This window comes from Triplophysa rosa, linkage group LG10, assembly GCF_024868665.1.
Source record: "Triplophysa rosa linkage group LG10, Trosa_1v2, whole genome shotgun sequence".
Lineage (NCBI taxonomy): Eukaryota > Metazoa > Chordata > Actinopteri > Cypriniformes > Nemacheilidae > Triplophysa > Triplophysa rosa.
The window spans coordinates 23,737,618-23,749,767 of NC_079899.1; the positions used below are offsets into that span (position 1 = coordinate 23,737,618).

General features: G+C 38.3%; 1 protein-coding gene across 4 annotated transcripts in view; it reads left to right on the forward strand.

Moving 5' to 3' along the window:
• The window catches only part of mipol1 (mirror-image polydactyly 1), a 58,431-nt gene that overhangs the window by 24,169 nt on the left and 22,112 nt on the right, over nucleotides 1-12,150 (forward strand). For all 4 annotated transcript variants that reach the window (XM_057343060.1, XM_057343062.1, XM_057343063.1 and 1 more), the window contains 4 exons: nucleotides 651-756; nucleotides 2,225-2,354; nucleotides 7,094-7,127; nucleotides 8,500-8,670. In XM_057343060.1, the coding sequence (XP_057199043.1) occupies nucleotides 651-756; nucleotides 2,225-2,354; nucleotides 7,094-7,127; nucleotides 8,500-8,670 (441 nt within the window). The remainder of the gene's footprint in view (nucleotides 1-650; nucleotides 757-2,224; nucleotides 2,355-7,093; nucleotides 7,128-8,499; nucleotides 8,671-12,150) is intronic.

Sequence of the window (12,150 nt, forward strand, 5' to 3'; positions counted from 1 at the left end):
TGTGCCTGTCTGTCTTTCTGTGTGTCTGTCTCTCTTTGTCTCTTTATGTGTATCTGTCTGTCTCTGTGTGTGGGTGTGTTCATGTTTATATATCCTGGTGGGGACCTAAACCTGAATGTACACCAACACATGGGGACTCGTGTCACTGTGGGGACCAAAATTGTCTGTCAGTCTGTCTGTCTATATAAGTAAGTCTATCTATATATATATATATATATATATCTATCTATCTGTCTGTCTGTCTGTCTGTCTGTCTGTCTGTGTGCGTCTGTCTCTCTTTGTGTCTTTATGTGTATCTGTCTGTCTCTGTGCGTCTGTCTGTCTGTCTGTCTGTCTGTCTGTCGGTCTGTCTCTGTGTGTCTGTCTCTCTTTGTGTCTTTATGTTTATCTATCTGTCTGTCTGTCTCTGTGCGTCTGTCTCTCTTTGAGTCTTTGTTTATCTGTCATTCTGTCTGTCTCTCTTTTTGTCTTTGTGTATCTGTCTTTTTGTGTGTGCATTTCTGTCTCCCTGTGTGTCTGTGTCTTTATGTTTCTGTCTGTCTTTCTCTCTGTGTGTCTTTTTCTCTGTTTGTGTATTTGCGTATCTCTTTGGGTGTCTCTCTCTACGTGTGTCTGTCTCTCTATTTACATGTCTGTCTGTGTGTCTGTAGCTGCAAGACAAGTTGGCATTGAAGGAGAAGGAGTTGGAAACCAAACTACTGGACTATCAGCTGCAGGAGGCCGAGCTTGAGGCCCAGGCCAGCGAGAGAGCGTCAGGTACGACAGGATGGATGATATAAAAAATAAACACAAGCAGAGACAAAGAGACAGATGTTTTCCCCTTTAACTCCTCTGACAATCTGAGCACTTTTGCGTGATGTTTAGCGTTTCAAAGATTTCTAAATTAAGACGTCTGACCTTCCAGCGCTGTTCAAAAGATAAACACCTTTAAATTAATTAGTCGCTACGTGTCAAGAGAACCCGAGAAAGCACACTTCCACGTTTGTAAACAACAACCTGTATGTTTAACATAAAGCGCTCTCATCAGCAGCCGTCGCTCCACTTTGTAACTGATTATTTTGTCAATGGCATTTACACGCTCTCACCTTCCATGAACAAATATTTAAATTCAGCCAATATTCACTTTCCCTTTCGTCTTAACTTGCTAAAAAGTGTCAGTTCGCGCCTTGGTAATTAAACGAAGATACGTGGCGCGTGACATATAGGGAATACAATTAAGCAGCCAATTGTTCGTTTAATAAGACGATGATCGCGCATGTATTTGCCGCCCTCATTTCAATATGATTTGCATGGTTCGGGGTGGCGATGTTTAATCAGCAAATTCCAGCTAAAATGCAATATTGATTTGCTTTGTGAACTTTGTCATGGCTTAGCGCAGGAATGACTGTTTATCGTGAAGCCGGCGTAACATGCAGGAGTGAATTGACGCAATGATGGAGAACAGAGACGCTTTCAATGGGATTACAGGTGGAGCCGAGGACAGTGTGGGAATCCCAAAATCTTCTGGATTTCACCAAACTGTCTGTAATGGTCGGGTTCTCGTTGTTTAGATTCCTGTTTCTTAGTGTATGTCAAGTTTATTATATTGAGTTACATTTACATTATATTTACATTAATGCTTTTGGCAGACGCTTCCACCCAAAGCGATTTACAGTATATTCAACCCAACCTTGTTTTTTATTTATCTGCTTATTCATTCCGTGTTCATTCATTTGTATTTGCTTGGACCCTTTGTTTCCAATATTGCAGTGGAAATTCAGTGCCCGCCGACTTTCCAAGGGTCAAACGCAGTTGTGTTTTCTTTAGTTTCTGATATCCATGCACTGGGTGTAATTGCTCGCCGTTCTCTTACAATGTTGATAAACCAGAGCATTGCCGTGCTGAAATTGCATAAATAAAATATCTCACAGTCTCCAAGTGCATGGAACTCTGACTTCAGGGTGTTGCTGCTATTTTATTGCTCGGGGCGTGCGCACACACGCACGCACACACACACACACACACACTTGGGGAAACTGTCTTTTCAAAATAAGGCTCACTTAGAGTTATTAATACTTATGCCATAGTGTTTCAACTGCAATAACCTCTTTCCCGAAGAGCTTAGCCTTGTTATTGTGCAGCTGGAGCTCTGGAGTGTGCAATACCAGAATAATAACCCTCTCTCTTTCTCTCACTCTCTCTCTCTCTCACTCTCTCTCTCTCTCTCTCTCTCTCTCTCTCTCAGTGTTAGTAGAGGAGATCTATAAGGCTCAGAGGGAGAGAGATCAGGCTGTGATGGCCAGACTGCGTTTGGCTAACGAGGAGAGAGATGAAGCTTTACTCCGGGCCAAGAAGCTTCAGGAGGCGTCAATTGAGTATGTGCTGCTCTCACTCACTCACTCACTCACTCACTCACTCACTCACTCACTCACTCACTCACTCACTCACTCACTCACTCACTCACTCACTCACTCACTCACTCACTCACTCTGTCTCATATCTGTACTCTCAAAGGAAGGCTTCACGAAATGAAAATTGATCAATTTGCAATTTTCACACATTCAGGCTTGTCACACTGAAATTAGGCTGAGATTGCGCTCTTTGCGGGTCATGGAATTTCTGGAATATCATAGATTTTAAAAGGTCCAAGTCATGGAGTGTCAGAGATTTTTGTTTGTCACTTAAATTTATTTTCCATTTATCAAAATGTAATTTTTCTGTACCGTATTTTTTTATCACGTTGTTTCACACGTTTTGCGTATTGTTAGCTATTTTCAGCGCCATTAAATTCCCTTCCCGTTCGTCATCATGCAGCTGGCCAACTGGATCCTTTTTACGTTATATGCCATGCATGCTTGTTAAAGTCCCCGTGAAACGGAATTTGCGATCATTTTACTTCTGTATTTTGACGCATTTCTGAGTGAAATGGAATTTCAAAGGAGAAAAATAGTGGCCGTGGCTTTCATCTTTCTCTGCGATTTGATTGAATGTATAAAAACAGCCGGTGCATTTTGAAATGGAACTGGCAGCAGACTGACAGTTGAAGGGGAGGAGTTAACGGATGATCTGCCCAAGTTGTCTAACAAAAGTAATTAAAGATGGGCAGTCATTACAGGAAGGAAGTGCATTTTCATATTTTAGCTAAAGATTATGAGAGCACACAAATTTTAAAAAGAGAATGGCCCACATTAATAACTATTTACAATAAACGCTGCAATATTTCATGAAAAATAGGCATTGTAATGTTTTTATTTCACTGGGACTTTAAGAACGTGCGGGCGCTCCATTCAGCTTGATTCTGAAATGTAGCCTACAGTATCTCCGTAAGTCATATTTATGTCAGTGTATCCAGAGAGTCTGTGAAAAATACTGTTTTGGTACTCATTAAAACAAGGGGTGTAATCTTATTAATAGTGATTTAGGACGCTGTAAAAGCTTAACATTCTGCGTCTGATAATTCTCAGAATATCCGTCTACACAGTATACCCATTAAAGCAACATAATATAGACTGAAATTGCGAAATACAATTTTAGGGCCATTGGCTGAAAACAATACAAACGATTGAGTTAGTACTCGTCCTCGCGTTGAAATGAAGGCGCTATTAAATACAGACATTTTGATGGACAAAAACTGTTGTTTACAAATACCATTATTACGTGCAGATCAATGCTGACAGCGCTTTATGAGTGACGTAGCTGCGCCATCTAGTGGCTATAAGTAGAACTCTCCTGAGTCCACAGTATTATTCAGTTTTTGTGTGTATAAATTATTGCATTCATGAATTATTTCTGATGACAATCAAATTAAAAGTACAGTAATGGACTGAATGGATATATCATCTGTTAATCCTATTTAACACCAGCATAAAACAGATTTGCACAAAGTATCAAGCTATTTAATTATACAATGTGTATGTCTATCCTAATAGCACATATATATCTGGCAGACATGATGTTTGCTTATCTGCAATACATCTCTGAGTCTGAGACGTCATATAAACATGTAGAATTTGTCCGTAAGATGTTTATGATTTAGAATGTATGTAAAACCTCTCTTACTGACGTACCTGTGCTATCTGGGTATTAAACTGCTAAAATAAAATAAAACTGATGAGACTAAAATTTGCAGTCAGAACTGGGTAATTATAATAGATTTGTTTGTATATTGTATGGCCAATTGTAAAATATTTATTTCTGGAAAATAGTTGCTTAAAGAATGTTGTCTCTTTACAATTGAGATAACATTTTAATATTAACATTTGAAGCTATTTGTTGTGTTGTATTTGTCATTTGTCTGGTCAGTTAAATGAGTTTAATTCTTTATTTTGATTATAAATAAAAATGGAAGGGGGGCGTGCGGTTTTTCCTTCATTTTCCAACTCGTCTACTCATTGCTCAGCACAACATCGGCCTGTTTTTCCCGTTCATTGTAGGTCATGGAAATTTAGCTTTTTAGTCAGTGAAAGTCAGGGAAAAGTCAGGGAATTTGACATTTGGCTTAGAGTGGGAACCCTGTCTTTAGTAATGCTCAATGAGAAATAGGCAAAACGAGTTTGTGTGTAAGTTGTTTGTAAAACCATCTTTTGCCAAAAATGAGTCGGAGTTGATAAGTTGAAAGTCTCTGGTTTTGAAGAGTTTGAAGGGGAAATCCAATATCGACTGGTTTGGAAATACATCGGAGCGGTGTCACATATCTTAAGAATCCACTCACAGTTGTGCTGGGTTGTCAGTCAAAAGTTCCACTGTATAGGAAATCAATCGTGTGCTTTAGGCCTGTTTACCATCTCTCCCCCTCATCTGCTGCTTCCTCATTAATATGAACTTCTTCCTTGTATGTTTAATTTGACAATAATGCAGGTGTTGGTGGAAAAAGCAGATGGGATTTTCAAACATATTGCCCTGTGACCTCCAGGGAATACATGCTACATACATAACCATTCAGACGTTTAGGGTCACTTACAACTAAAATGTTTCTCTTTTGATCTAAAGGCATACGTTTTAATGTTTTTGGTTTGTGTCTTTCAGTACACAGCTAAAATTGCACTTAGAAACATTTTGTTTGAAATAGATGACTGACAGAATAATGGTAAAAAAATTATAGCCCAGTGTTGATTGGAGCTACTTAAATAGTGTTTAAAAAGCAAATACTTTGTTTTTTTAATAGTTTAGTGCCTCATTTTTCTTTCTTTAGTTTTATCAGAAAGACATAATTTTGAACTTTTTTTTAACTCAAAGATATTTAGAAGAATGCTTATAACCAGACAGATTTTGCCCCCCATTGACTACCATAGTAGGAAAAAATACAATGGTAGTCAAAAGTGCCCCAGAACTGTTTGCTGTCCTACAGTCTTCAAAATGTCTTCATTTATGTTCAAAAGAAAACAAAAATGATAAAGTAAATTTTCCTACTATGGGAGTCAATGGGGGGCAAGATCTGTTTTGTTACAAGCATTCTTCCAAATATCTTTCTCTGTGTTCATCAGAACAAAGAAATGTATACAGATTTGGAACAACTTGAAGGTGAGTAAATGATGACAGAATTTTCATTTTTGCGTGAACTGTCCCTTTAACAGAAATGTTTTAATTGTTTTAATGTTAAAAACACTATAATAAACTATCACCATAGTCACATTTGTGATGTTTTATCATTTTTAAGAGTTTACTTTTATTGTAATTTTGGAAGAAAAAAAAAGCATGTAAGTGACCCTAAACTTATGAATGGTGTGTGTAGGCATATTTATATAAAATAAAACTTGTTTTACAGCGGTTATGACCTGTTTTAAATACAGCTTTATTTCATTTCCAAACAACTAACTCGCATAGTAGTATGCATGTTTACATCTTTTTAGAAATGTTTTAAATGTAATTTTCCGTCGACTTTCTGTGTTCTTCATTGCTTTACGTCCTTTCTCAGAAGTTTTTGTCACCTTACGCCCTGTTTAATATTTCATTTAGATCTCATGATTTATTGATAGTTACTCAAGTCACTCAAACGAACTGCAATTATCCAGAGGCATGGAACGCATTTTCCAATCGTCCAATGAGTGCGAGATCCCTTCCAAATCTAATTATAAAATCGTATTCCTCTCTTAGCTGTGTTCCAGCGCCCATTCTGGCCCCTCTCTATAAAAATGATAATTGATAGCCAAGTGAAATCCTATTATCTTGGGGGGAATATGGTTGCCGGTGTTCTAAGCCCTTATTTTCAGAGGTCACTCTTGAGTCCGGCGTGTGAATGAGTATGTACCTTTATAATGGATGGAGATCTGTGTAATGCCTTTGTAAATGAGTGCAGGGGTTGTTGTTTTTTCTGCCTGCTGGTTGAAGGAGAAATTCGATTTGCTCTTAAAGGAGAATCACACAGCTGGGTGTGTGAAAGCATGCATGGTGGATTTCTGCGATTGATCTGATTTTCAGGAGGATAAATTACGTGAAGCAAAGGTGCATGCAAAAATGTGCCAGAAATGAATTGCAAATTTACCCCAAGCAAACTGTTTTTCCAAGAGAATGAAGTGAAAATGTGTGTAGATATATATTGTGTATATTTAGTATAAAGTATATATTTAGTGCATTTACGAAACCCCTAGATTTTTCTTTCCACGGCGCTGATCTACACTAGCCATGAGCAAATCTTTGTCAATGAACGTTTGTTATGCCTCTTTGAGGTCTAAATGAAAAAGCGCAGAAGTCAAAAATAGTTCCGAGCACTCGAGCCACGACTCTCTAGGCGTCGGGCTCCGTAATTACTGTTGTCTTTGCCTCTATAAAGATGCTCTCGGCAGGTGTGGCACGAAAGATTCGGCCCTAATCTCTTTCTCGCTTTCCCCACACATATGAACAATTGATCCCAATAGTCATATGAAGCAGTAAACATTAATAACTTAACAATCGCTGTCAGTTCCGAGCAGAACGGGCATTACGGTGAAATAACAGCTCGAGCCGGGTGCACTTTTAATATCTCCGAGTGTGTCTTCTGCCTCCATGCCCAGACTCGCAGAATGCAATTACTGGATTTGGGAAGTGATTTCATTTTGCACGAATGACAGAATGGAAACTGAAGGAAGCTCACTACATTTCATCTCTCTCTTTTCTCTCTCCTTTCATCTCTCTGCAGGCTGGAGAATATTAAACCTGAGGACAGTAATGTGGTAAGCCGTCCTCGCTGGAGGATCTCATCTTTGGGTCTCCTGCGTACCCTTTTTGTTCCACTGTCTTAAATGAAAGAACGACCACGAGAAACAAAGGGTTTGAGTGTTGTTCACGCTTATTTTGATGAAAGACTTTATCATTTCTGGTGCTGTCTATCATCAGTTTTACTATTGCTCAATGTATTAAAATGTAGCCTGGATTGTTTGGGATGCCCACATAAATGATAACTATAACCATGGCTCTTATGGAAAGGTATGCTCTTACTTCACCACGTAACCGTCTGTATGATTTTGACAGACGGTAAAACAAGCAACAAGATTCCATAGCCTAGCACCCTAGCAACCATATAGTAACTACTAAGACTGAATTCATCCTTGGCATTACGGCAGAGACACATCAAAAGATTAAATTAATGTTTCAATAAAATTTTATTTTTATAGCGCTGTTTACACTTTCACATTGTTGCGAAGATATACAGAAAACACATTATAGTACAAAAAGTAGTGGGGAAATTAAAATGGTGGAGGACTTAAGAAAAAAATTATTATAAAGTGCATAGTATAATTGTCGTTTTTCATAGGATGCACCTTTAATTGGACTGTTATTTGTAACTTTTGCCTCTCTATCGCCATCTCTGTTTGAAACATAAAATTGCTGATTATTTTACATATCTTTATTGTTTTAAAAAAACAATTGACATTTCACATTAAATCATACTTGACTGCTCAACTTCTAAATCATTATAAGCTTACCATTGTGAATCGTGGTACAGTACTGTAAGAAGACTGTTTTAAAGTTGCTATGTGTCATTTTTTTGGAGGATCTATTGACAGAAATGCAATATAATATGCATAACTATGTCTTCAGAGGTGTATAAAGACCTTACATAATGAAGCGTTATATTTATATTACCGTAGAATGAGCTATACTGTATCTATCTACATACACCGCGGGTCTCCTTGCATGGAATTCGCCATGTTGTTTCTACGGTAGCCCTAAACGGACAAACTGCTCTACAAATACGTTATCTCCTCCTGCAAAGAAGCGAAAACATGACGACATCTTAGTCCTTGTGTCAGGAGTGCTTTGAAAGGGAGGGGGGAGGAGCCGTTTGTTGCAGTTCGCAACCAAACTGCTAGATGCCACTAAATTACATACACTGGACCTTTAAACACAGATTTTAAATGTATAGTCACTCAGTAACTTTTGGTTTATTTTCACCAAATGTGAACTTTTATGTAAAACTGTACATTTGTGATAGTAACAGTAAAATGAATTGTCTTTGGGAATGTAACAGCTACAAAATGTTTCCAATAAATATTTCAGTGTTGATAAACTATGATGGCATTGTTCGACTGCTCTTGTGTTCAGGACCTTGAAGAGTTGTTGAACAGAGTCAACAGCGCTGAGTCTGCCCTCGATATCGAGGAGAGCGGAGCGGCCATCATCGAACAGATCCAGAGGGCCAGAGAGCGCCGCTCGCAGATCACCTCAGAGGAAATGAAAGCCGTCATAGAGGAGCGAGATACCGCTTTATCTCGGGTGAGACCTTACGACACATCCTCGCACTCCGGCACATGCACACACCATCACACACACTCCACTACGGGTCAATCCTAACACACACAGGCCCAAACACTCCCTTACAGTAGTTGTGTACCAAGCCAGACACCTTCACACCATCAAAAGAAATCAAATATGACTCTCTAAATATTGACTATCTCTCCTCCTCCTGCGTTTTAACTCCTCGGCAAGATGTCTTTGATTATTGGTCTATTAAAGCACATACATCTGTGTTTATTCTCAGATCCTGCTCTGATTTAAGAATCAACACGGCAGCTAGCTAAAAGCTAATTCACGTGTTGGGACAAATATTGCCGCATAACCTCAAATATTTGGTATATCGTTCCTACACGCATAATTCGATCAAATGAAAACAAACAAGCAGGTAGCTAAATATTGACATCCAGATATTCAGCTTCATGACGGAGTTCAAGTGAGGGGCAGTGGAGGCGTTTGCCGGGATTTCTTTGTTGATAAATACAGCGTACAGTTCATAATTAGGGTTATATAAACTACTACACTCCAAAAAAAGGTTTGTTGAAAAAAACCGCAATCCGTGTTATTTCTGGGACAACGCACAAAATGTACTGTCCTTAACTAGACACATTTCTCTGTTATTTCTGAGACGACACACTTTGTGTTACTTTGAACTCGACTTGCGTTGTGCCTGTTATTTATTTAAAACATAATAAACCAAATGAATCATAATGCTTTACAAAACACATAATGTGTTATATTTCCATAACACTATTTTTTTTTGTTATTTAACACATCTTTTTTGAGAGCGTATCGCTCAGAACCTTCCGATCAATTGTGTCCTTTATTGAAGGAGGCCAACTTCATAAAATAAATCCCGGCGTGCAGATAAATGCAGCTCGACCGTGCAAACCTGCGTCAACCTCTCCGATATGAACAGAGGGCCAGGTGTCACTCTTCTAACTCCGCCAAAACATCTCTGCGTCCCCCAGAAAAGCCACCCTTTTTTTCATCGAGGCCAAAAACCTTAATCTGTGGGGCAATTTCAGTAGTAAGTTGCAAACCCCAGGCCTAATCCCTCTGAGACAGGAATGGGTCGGCTCTCTATCCTCACGGATCTCTCCCTCCCCTGCCGTTCCGCCCATCTCGCGCCTCATCTCGCAGGGATTAGAGCCCGGCTGCAGGCGGAGGGCCGACGCATCCCTTTGACCTGCCGGAATATGAAAAGCTGGATAAGTGCTGGAAGAAATAAATCTTATTCTCACTTCCTTCCTCTCCTCGCAGTTATCACGGAGAATAAGAGCGGCTTCGTTATGTGTCGGCGCCGGGTGCTTATTGAATTTCTCTTGATCTTGATAGAGTGCTGATGTTAAAGTGAGAGGGGAAATGAAGTCGCATCTCCCGGTGAATTAGGGCTGGATGATTGTCTTGAGATCTTATTCCGCAGGATTTTTTCCCCCTGGCAGAATGTGCGGTCACGTGGCTCAGACTCTTCATTTGAAGTGTTGACTTGTGACTAGTTTAATATTCTTTCTGAGGTTGTGGAATTATTTTAAATTATTAACATTTTACAAATATTCAAGAAAAAAATAATTAAAAGAAAAAGTATAGATTTTTTGTTTTCAAATAAAAAACATGAATATGTTTTTCCCTATTATATTTTTCAAGCATTTAAAAAAATGGAAACATTTCAGGTGTTTAAAAACTTGAATGGTTGTGTGTATGTTAATATAGTTTCTTAAACTTTTTTTATATAGTTGAGGGCTGTCAAACAGTTAATCACGATTAATCGCATCCAGAATAAAAGTTTGTATTTACATAATATACTGCATTTTTATTTTGTATTATAAACACATACACATACATGCATATATTTAAGAAAAATATAAAATACAAAAATTAATAAAGTTTATATCATTTCAATTTTTGCGAAATATAAATAAATACATATCAATATTTCCTAAATATATATACATTTATGTGTATGTTTTTGTGTTTATAAATGCAAAAGTATCATGAACAGGACATATATTATGTAAACGCAAACTTTTATTTTGGATGCGATTAATCGTTTGACAGACCTCATATACTGTAGTTTGTAAAATGTATTATTGTATTGCTAAGTGCTTAACACATTTACAGTTTTCTTTAATATTGTAAAAATGTCGCCGTGCATTAAAACGTCCCTGAAATGATGTTCTAAATGTTTACTAAGAGCAGTAAAATTGAAGTAAAACTGATTATATTTTTACTTCTACAGCTATTTTTATTGCTGCTTTACTCATCTGTCGCATTCATGTATTGTCTTTGAATGATCTGCATTTTGGCTATCAAATATTGATATGCGGATATTTGTTTTTCATCTGTTAAGGCATGTCATTTATTTAATTTGTTTCGTAAAAGTATTTGTCACCTGGATTGACAGATCACAGATTTATCTTAGACTTCTATCCGACGATAGTTAAAGAAAGTTCAAATACTTTAATGTGTCTGTTCCTACGCCCCATTTCCCTCGACTGTGGCTATTTTTGGGTAGCTGACAGCAGTGCTGGTCTTTTGCGTCATCTCAGAGGTGCATTCTGATTAAAATACGTTTCCCTCTAAAAGACATCTGCTGCCCGAGAATCATAACTCAGGCTGACACTAAAGAGGAGCCGTGTGTTTGGTCTGGATGGCAGCGGTATTATTTTAGTCTGCAGAGGAAAGAGACGAGAGCGGGGTCTGTGCTGTGAGGCTTGTTTTTGCGGCCGCCACTCTTTGAGATGGCTGAATGTTGAGGCTTGTCGGGCCATGAGGATGGTTTACATTCCTGGTAAGTGTCTGTGGGCCGTGGAATGTTCACATGGAGTGGGGCACATATGGACGGGTATAAAACAATAATACTCAGAGAAAAACTTGTTGTATGTTTAAAGTGTCTGTACGTCTCTCAATGTGTCGGTCAGACAGCCAGATGAAGGTCTTGTGTTGTATGGAAAGCAAGCAAGGACTAATTTAAGGGGATGGTTCACCAAAAAATAAAAATTCTTCACCCTCATCTGCGGAGCACAACAGAAGATATTTTGAGAAATGTCTCAGTGTTTTTGTGTCCATACAGTGGAAGTCCATAGGTTTCAATGTTGTTTGGCTACTTACGTTTTTCCAAATATCTTCTTTTGTGTTCTGCAGAAGAAAGAAAGTCATACAGGTTCGAAATAACATGAATTTTAGTTTTTGGGTAAACTGTCCCTTTTAGGACTTGAATTTGGTTTCTATTTTTCTTAATAAAACCGTATTTTATTTTCAACTCCACCGCAAATGAGTCTGTCCCTCCAGGCATCACAGACTCACACGGGGAGTAATATCAGCCGTGTGTGCCAAAGTTCTTACAGTAAATGTAGTAATAACTGAGAATGTAGGTTTTTTACTCTGCAGAGATTTCACCTCTCATAGAACGGGCTTAGATACACATTATTTTTCCACGTGGCGACGTAACAAGTTTTTGCA